The sequence below is a fragment of the Cnephaeus nilssonii genome (assembly GCF_951640355.1).
Source record: "Cnephaeus nilssonii genome assembly, chromosome: 3".
Classification (NCBI taxonomy): Eukaryota; Metazoa; Chordata; class Mammalia; order Chiroptera; family Vespertilionidae; genus Cnephaeus; species Cnephaeus nilssonii.
The window spans coordinates 58,014,783-58,024,275 of NC_137074.1; the positions used below are offsets into that span (position 1 = coordinate 58,014,783).

General features: G+C 38.6%; 1 protein-coding gene across 1 annotated transcript in view; it reads right to left on the reverse strand.

Annotated features, from left to right (window-relative positions):
* STXBP5L (syntaxin binding protein 5L) overlaps nt 1-9,493 on the reverse strand; it is a gene marked incomplete at its 3' end in the record, with an annotated part of 214,250 nt that overhangs the window by 91,618 nt on the left and 113,139 nt on the right. Inside the window, exons 16-18 of the mRNA XM_079766307.1 lie at nt 9,467-9,491; nt 7,675-7,847; nt 2,861-2,986 (exon numbers count right to left, since the gene is read on the reverse strand). Coding sequence (XP_079622433.1) covers nt 2,861-2,986; nt 7,675-7,847; nt 9,467-9,491 — 324 coding nt within the window. The remainder of the gene's footprint in view (nt 1-2,860; nt 2,987-7,674; nt 7,848-9,466; nt 9,492-9,493) is intronic.

The following is a 9,493-nucleotide window of genomic DNA, read 5'->3' on the forward strand; positions in this document are numbered from 1 at the left end:
ACTTTGAGGAAAAAATTAACTCCAAGACTCTAGTCGCAAATGTTTCATCCTCAGGAGCAGCAAATGTTTCATCCTCGGCATGCGGCTGCGTGTCATCAGAAATGGCTACGCGTGTCAGTGCTGACACGCGTGTCATAGGTTCGCCATCACTGACCTAGAGCAAACTCTCCAAAAATTCATCTGGAATAAAAAAAGACCCTGAATAGCCACAGCAATCCTGAGAAAGAACAACAAAGTTGGAGGGATCACAATACCAGATATCAAGCTATATTATCAAGCCACGGTTCTCAAAACTGCCTGGTATTGGCATAAGAACAGACATATAGACCAATGAAACAGAACAGACAACCCAGAAATTGACCCAAGGCATTATGCTAAATTAATATTTGACAAAGGAGGCAAGAGCATACAATGGAGTCAAGACAGTCTCTTCAATAAATGGTGCTGGGGAATTTGGTCAGATACATGCAAAGAAATTAATCTAGATCATCAATTTCCACCATACACAAAAACAAACTCAAAATGGCTAAAGGACTTAAATGTAAGATGGGAAACCATAAAAATCCTACAAGACTCCATAGGCAGCAAAATAACAGACATATATCACAGCAATATCTTTACTGACACAGCTCCTAGGGCAATGGAAACTAAGGAGAAAATAAACAAATGGGACTACATCAAAATAAAAAGCTTCTGCATAGCAAAAGAAACCATCAACAAAACAACAAGAAACCCCACTGTATGGGAGAACATATTTGCCAAAGCTATTTCAAATAAGGGTTTAATCTCCAAAATGTAAAGGGAACTCATACAACTTAACAAAAGGAAGATTAACAATTTAATCAAAAAATGGGCAAAGGACCTAAATAGACACTTTTTGAAAGAGGACATTACAGAAGGCCAAAAGACATATGTAAACAAGCTCAAAGTCACTAATCATCCCAGAGATGCAAATCAAAACAACAATGAGATACCATCTCACACCTGTCAGAATGGCTATCATCAACAAATCAACAAAGGACAAGTGCTGGCGAGGATGCGGAGAAAAAGGAACCCTCCTGTACTGCTGGTGGGAATGCAGACTGGTGCAGCCACTGTGGAAGACAGTATAGAGCAGGGGTCCTCAAACTTTTTAAACAGGGGGCCAGTTCACTGTCCCTCAGACCGTTGGAGGGCCGGACTATCGTTTAAAAAAAACTATGAACAAATTCCTATGCACACTGCACATATCTTATTTGAAGTAAAAAAACAAAACAGCAAAAACACCCGCATGTGGCCAGCAGGCCGTAGTTTGAGGACGCCTGGTATGAAGTTTCCTCCAAAAGTTAAAAATGGAACTCCCATTTGACCCAGTAATCCCACTTCTAGGACTATATCCCAAGAAACCAGAAACACCAATCAGAAAGGATATAAGCACCCTATGTTCATAGCAGCACAATTTACAATTAGCTAAGATTTGGAAACAGCCTAAGTGCCCATCAGCAGATGACTGGATTAAAAAACTGTGGTACATCTACACAATGGAATACTATGCCGCTATAAAAAAGAAGGAACTTTTACCATTTGCAACAGCATGGATGGAACTGGAGAGCATTATGCTAAGTGAAATAAGCTAGTTGGAGAAAGAGAAATACCACATGATCTCACTCATATGTGGGATATAATGATCAACATAATTTGATGAACAAGAATAGATCCAGAGACAAATGGAAAGGGGGTGGGTAGAGAGCAACCAAAGGACTTGTATGAATGCATATTAGCATAACCAATGGACACAGACACTGGGGTAGTGGGGTGGGAATGGCTGGTGGGGGGGGGTCAATCGGGGAAAAGGGAGTCATATGTATAACTTTAGACAATATATAAATAAAATTAAATTAAGATAAAATAAAAAAACACAAGGAGAAAAACAATATACACACAAAGCCAAGAGAAAGAAGTATACAAAGTATAAGTGTAATAACATCCTAACAACTTGCTAACAACATTAAAAATGAAAATATTACCACAAATTTGACATCACAAACAAATAATCATAGTTTATATTTAAAGTAGAGGCCCGGTGCACAAATTTGTGCACGGGTAGGATCTGGCTGGCCCGCACTGATTGGTGCCCATTGGGCTGAGCTGGTGGTGGTGGGGTGAGGGGGGGGTGGTTGGCCAGCTGGCCCCGCCCCTGATCGGGGTGTTGGGGGCCGATTGGGGGCTGGGCCGGCCGGGCCGAACAGGGCCTGGATCACGCTGGTTGGCTGCCGCAGTGCGCTTCATAGCCACCGGTCATTCCAGTCATTCTGGTTGTTCTGCCGTTCCAGTCACTGGGCGTTTATATATATAGACTGGAGGCCCTGGGCATGAAATTCATGCACTCAGGGCAGGGTGGGGGGCGGTCCCTCAGCCAGGCCTGTGCCCTCCCGCAGTTCTGGAGCCCTTGGGGGATGTTTGACTACGGAAGCGGGCCTAAACCATCAGTCGGACATCGTTAGCGCTGCCACGGAAGCAGGAGAGGCTCCTGCCACCACTGCTGTGCTCGCCAGTTGTGAGCCTGGCTTCTGGCTGGGTGGTGCTCCCCCTGCGGGAGTGCACTGACCACCAGGGGAAGCTCCTGCATTAAGTGTATGCCCTCTTGTGGTCAGTGTGTGTCATAGTGACTGGTTGTCCCACTGTTCTGTCAATTTGCATATCAGCCTTTTATTATATAAGATTATTATTTTTCTTATACCATGTTTTATCTAATAAAAATACAAGTAAGGGCTTTCTTTCCATATTTAGAACTTCACTTAAGTATTTTAAAGGAAATATCTAAATATATCAAACATATTAGATAAATAGTACAAATTAGAAAGAATGTTTAGCTACTCACATTCCATATGCTGAACTTACAGCAAGACTAGTAATCTGCTGGGGGGGTTCACCATCCACCCACACCAACTGAATAACAAGTTCTGCTTGATAACCTGGTGGCATCCGCACTGGCCGTGTCTTAACACTAGAAAAAAAAAAAAAAGAAAGAAAAATGTAGTTCTATCAATACAGTTTAAATAAGTATGTTCATGCTTATCTTCATAATTTACATAGAATATTCCTACAGAAATATACAACACCAGGCATTAAGGGTAGTATGCAGCTGGACAATGTCTTCTAGCTTTCTCAAAATATAAGCCACCTGTGACTGCTTAGTTTTTTCTTTAACATGTTAAGTGCCCAGCCTGTTTTGTCTTCCAGATGGAAAGTATACTGTCAGTCACCGGTGACTGACTGGGCGCTTAACGTGTTAAGTAGCTGTTCAATCAGTCAGGTCTGCAACTTCAATTGGTCTTTATCACTGTTTTTCTTCTGAGAATAGTATTTTAAATTATTTTATTATTTACTAGAGGCCAGGTGCACGAAATTCATGTACTCTGGGGGGTCCCTCAGCCCAGCCTGCACCCCCTCGCAGCCCGGGAGCCCTCGGGGGATGTCCGACTGACAGTCAGACATCCTTAGCGCTGCAACAGAGGTGGGAGAGGCTCCCACCACCGCCACTACACTTGCCAGCCGTGAGCCCGGCTTCTGGCTGAGCAGGGCTCCCCCTGAGGGCTGCTCCTGCATAGAGTGTCTATCCCCTGGTGGTCAGTGCACGTCATAGCGATTGATCGTTCTGCCGTTTGGTCAATTTGCATATTAGCCTTTTATTATATAGGATTTTCTTTATGAAATATTTGTTACACATTTTAAGTTATAAAGCATAAAAATAAAAAAGAATAACCAATAATCTACCACTGAACATAAGATTTCAACATATCCAAAACCTGAATTCATGCTCTTTCCTAGCAACTCCTATCCTTGTAGTTATTTAGTTAAAGAAACAAACAAAAAACCTTTAAAATCACTCTTAACTAATATCCTCTCATACCTCAATTCCAATCAATTTTTAAATGCTGATGGTGTTACTTTAAAAATGTATTTGGAATATGACCCTTTTTTACTTCTCTACTGCTACTATCCTAGTTACAGTTGACAAATAAAAATATTGGATATCCATTAAAGCCTGAATTTCAAATAAACAATAAATAGGTTTTGATTTTTTGTTTACTGTATGTATGTCCCATGCGATATTTGAGATATACTGAAACTAAAAAATGTTCATTGTTTATCTGAAATTCAGATTTAAATGGGCATTCTGTATTTTTTTGTGGCTAAATCTGCAAGCCCTCAACATTAAGTCTAGTTAGGTACAAACATCCTTCTTACTGGTCTCCTGACTTCTACTCTTTTTTTCCATCTCAAAATTGATTTTCAACATAGCCATCAAAGTGATTAATTTAAAAGTTACATCTGATCATGTCACTTCTCTCTTCAAAACCCTATGACTCCCCATTTTATAGGAATAAAAGCCAATCCCATTACAGTGGCTCTCTGTTGACTATCTGACGTTATCTCCTACTGCCCTCTCCACTAACATTGTTCCCTTTGTTCTAGCTACACTGGCCTTATATGCCAGGCACTTTAAGGCCATTGCTCTAGCCTAGCTGTTCCTTTTGCCTGGAACACTCTTCCACCTTGTCTTCTTCAGCCAACTCTCTCATCTACTTTTCATTTAAACCTCATCCTCTTAGTGAGAGGCCTAGGATGACTACTCATTTTACACATTAGGAAGCACAAAGGCAAAAAATATTAAAAATCATTAATTGCACAAATATGTGTATATTGATAAGAATTGTAATGCTGCTAAAAATGAAGTGTTGTTTGTTGAAATGCTTATTTGTCAGCTAATGTATATGGTAATCTAATCCACCAAAGGAAAAGTGATTTAGAGATGGATGCCAACATATAATTTATCATAGACTAGAGGCCTGCTGCACGAAATTCATGCATGGGTAGGGTCCCTAGGCCTGGCCTGCGATCAGGGACGATCGGGGCCTTCCTTCCCCCAACTGCTGGGGCCTTCCTTCATTACGTGCCGCCCCCTGGTGGTCAGCGCACATCATAGTGAGTGGTCGAACTCCTGGTTGGTCGAACTCCTAAGGGGACAATTTACATATTAGCCTTTTGCTGAGAACCAATTCCAGCATGTAATAATTACAAGAGTTTTACCAAAAGGTTGGTGAAGCTTGGGGAGCTCAACAGGGTTGAGTCACATGTATTTTACCTGTTGGAAATGGCTACAAAGCATCTCCCCCAAACCTGAATGGTATTGTTAACTGCCAGACAGCTCAGGGCATTTTATTGCCTCCTGTTGACCAAACACCTGAACAGCTGTAGGCTATTCCCCAAACTGACAATCTCTGTAAACCCTTTGATACCATACCCTTTGAAGTGTATATTTCCACCTTGCCTTGGGACAAATTGTGTTTAATAAAAGCATGGGTCCTTGGTCAAGGAGGAGAGTCTTCTAGTTCCTTCAGCTGAAGCTCCTCTGACCCCCAATGCCTATCAAAAATATCTTTCGTCCACAGACTCCTTCTTAATCATCTACACGCAGCCCTTTCTCAGAATGCTGAACCCTTTGTAAGGCTGGGGAAAAAGAACCCCGGCAGCCTTTTATTATATAGGATTATATGCAACTAAAAAACCACGTGTAATATAATGTAATTCATGGAACAGTTCTGCTTATTCTTAGATCAGTTCTGCTTCTTGGTTCCTAGGACCTTATATACATTATATAGGACTGCACTAATTTTTTCACTTTGGTTCTCGATTATCCTCAAAACTGTATTACTTCAAGTCAACATTAAATTCTTTTATTATGCTTCAGTACTGTTAATGCTTACATCATCTCTACTACCAAATTTTTGTTTTCTTCTCTTATCCCTATCTTAATATTTTTAAATTTTATATAAAAATATTTAGATCATTGGAGGACCCACACTTCATGATGGGTCTTGTTAGTTAATAAACAAATCAGTCTACATTGCTTTCTTGAGCTTTGTTTTTTCTTCTCTTTTTGGATTTCATTTTAATAGAAAATGAAAAAAAAAATCAATGAAATGAACCAAAGTGCTATGAAGGGAAAACTGAATATATAACAACATTATGAATGTTTTCCATTTGCTAAAATTTTATGATGATGTTTCCTCCGTGTAGATTTTTCCTCCAGTAAATCCTGTTTATATTTCCTTTTTGTACTTCACAAGAAAAAAATTTTGTGGAAAAACAATAATTACAAAAGTATAGCAACTTCTAATTGTGTGGTAAACTGATTTTGCTTCTGAAATCTTATCTTTAAATTTTCCAAAAGTATTTTTATAAGAAACTAGTGCCCTGATGCATGGGTTCATGCACATTGAAAGGTAACTAATTAGAAGGTGGCTGTGTGGCGGGACTGGGCAAGACAGGCCGCACACGCCCTGGTTTCAACCTCCCATGGTCCCTCGCTGGCTGGCTGCACCTGGGGTGGTATCTGCAGAGTGAGCAGGGTCCTCCAGCAGGTGGGGTCCCTCAGCCTGGCCTGCAGGGATCGGGCCAAAACCAGCTCTCCGACATCCCCCAAGGGGTCCCGGATTGCGAGAGGACGGTTCTCGGGTGACGAACCCCAGAATCGGGCTCCCTTCTCTCTGGTTCCCGGTGCATCACAAGAGATCTGCAGCTGCCAAGTCACCACAGCTCGGCAGCTCCCTTGTTGAGCATCTGCCCCCTCGTGGTTAGTGCGCATCATAGCTACTGGTCGGAGCATCTGCCCTCATTGCGCGTCACAGCTACCAGTTGGATGGTCTGGCAGTCACTTATGCTTTTATATATATATGTAGATGAGGAAGCTAGTTCTCTAAAGTTCCTTTAGTAGCAGATTCGGATATCTTCATATGATGCCGAAAGAAACTTTGCTTAGGCTCAATTCTCCAACTAACTAATACAGAAAACATTTGGTTTAATGAAGAAGCAGTGAATAGTAATTTAAGGAAACTGCGTTCTTTTATTTTTTTTAAATATGTATTTTTATTGATTTCAGAGAGGAAGGGAGAGAGCTAGAAAGATAGAAACATCAATGATGAGAGAGAATCATTGATTGGCTGCCTCCTGCACGTCCCCCCACTGGCGGGGGGGATCCAGCCCACAACCCAGGCATGTGCCCCCGGCCGTTATCGAACCCGGGACCCTTCAGTCCACAGGCTGACGCTCTATCTACTGAGCCAAACCAGCCAGGGCGAAACTGCATTCTTTTATATTTGAGTACTAAAAAGCATAAAAGCAATTAAGATAAATATTTCTATGGGCTTGACTAAGTCTTCTTTGATTATGACACTAAACTTTGTTTAGATATACTGAGAAAACATAGTTTACTACCAAATAACATCAATTAAAAAAGAGAAATACATAGAGTATTCTACCAATCACAAGAGATAAAATCTTTTTTTCTAACACAGTATTCTTATAGTAGGTAGTAAACTTGGTTTCTTTCCCTTCCTGTGACATACTTTTCAGGGCCATGTTTGTGCCCTGACAAAAGTTTTTCCATTCTATCAAAACCATGTTTTCTTTAGGGTCCTTCTGGGAAGGGAATATATGAACTAGTAAATGAAGGATGAAAATACTATCCTCTTCAGGGATATTCAAAGACAAGACCAGAGTATCCTATGGGGACTGTAGATCACTTGACAACAACTTAATAGGAGAGAAGAATGATTTTATTTGGCACAGTTTTAAAGAATTATATGACTCATATGTAAAATTGTTTTAAAATTTGGTAGCAACTCTTACTTGAGACATGGGATACTGTCCTTTGTTACTCCTTCACTAGCCACAGTGTTAGTGCTCCCGGAAAGACTCCTTGAAGAAGGAAGCTGAGATGAAAGATCTGGAAATGGAGGACTTGTTTCTGGTTCCGGGGTAATAATATCTTCAACATCATACTGAAGTCGTACCTCTAATGACTTTTAAAAAACCAAGTTTAAATTAATTTAAGTCATGATAATAAATAATCACATTAAAATAGCTTATAATTTTTGGTAAGCATTCATTATTTTTTTTCTGATTGATAAGTTTAATTTCAATTTATAGTAAAGCTGAGATATTCCAAACTGAATTAAACAGTGAATTATATGAAATAAATGGCATCCACAAAAAATTTTAAATACTTTTTAATTCTTCAGAATTGTAAGAAAAATGCATGAGTGGAGATACATTTTTATATAATAAATATTCCTTAAGATAAAGTTTAAATTACAGTTCTCTTCAGTGGTTCTCAACCTTTCTAATGCCGCGACCCTTTAATACATTTCCTCATGTTGTGGTGACCCCCAACCATAAAATTATTTTCGTTGCTACTTCATATCTGTAATTTTGCTACTGTTATGAATCGTAATGTAAATATCTGTGTTTTCCGATGGTCTTAGGCGACCCTGCTAGTGGTTCTCAACCTGTGGGTCACGACTTTATTATTGCATTTAATGCTTTATTAAAATTGATTTTATAACAAACATTTTCTTTACCATGTAAAAATCAGCATTTTTGAGAATTAAAATAACTGTTTACACAAATGTCATTATGGCATGGTGAATATAGCAAAACGATTGTCATAATTATCTTAAAACTATAAAAAACCTCTAGTGACAATAACAATAGTTAAAATTATTGGGTGCTTATTACACTTAGACACTATGTTAATGACTTTATATAATCATCCCAAGAACCCTCTAAAACTGGCATTTCTATTTCTAGTTTATTGTTACCTTCCATCTTATTTACACAGGAAATTATATGGGTGATGAATTTAAGTCTTACCCAGAACTATGACTGAGTCTTATGACTTGCTCAGTCACAAAGGTTGACTGGTAAAGCCAGAATTAAAACCTAGGCTTATAAGATTCCAAACCCTGGGATTTTAACTAATATACTTTAAAAGGGTAATACTTTAGTTGTTAAGGTAAAAAGAGTTATATATATGCCTTTAGTAGATAATCTTTAATAGGCCTTTAGTAAATCTTTATTTTCTGATAAAAGGGTAAGGGTAGTGAAGGCCCATTATCTTTAGGTGCCTTAATTTAGGTTTAATTTATTTCATGAGAGCGCCATTATTTTAAATAATTATTTTAAAAATTAAGATTAGGCAAGTCAACCCAATAATTATTTCCACTGTATGAAAATGCTGCTATATAGAAAATCATTAAAAGTAATCTTATTGTAGTTGGAGATATAATCATATATGAGACATAATCAATTAAGCGACAAAAAGGACAAGTAAACTTTAAAAAATTAAAGGTATAGAATGCATTAATTTGACATACATAAAATCAGTAACAAATTTGCATAAAACCTGTAGGCATAATTCATCCTATTTAATAATACCAATATTTTATAAAGAATTGTTTTTGTCATTTCAAGCCAAACTTTTAAAATATACTATACAAAAAGTTATTAAAAATCCTATGAATTGGATTATTGGCCACATACTGCAGTCTTAGTGGCTTAAAACCATACCAATTACTAACCAAAATCTGTGATAGTTTCTTTCTTTTAATTAAGTGTGAAAGTTAAATTTTCAATGACTTACCACTATTTCTGTTGTAATTTCATGTCT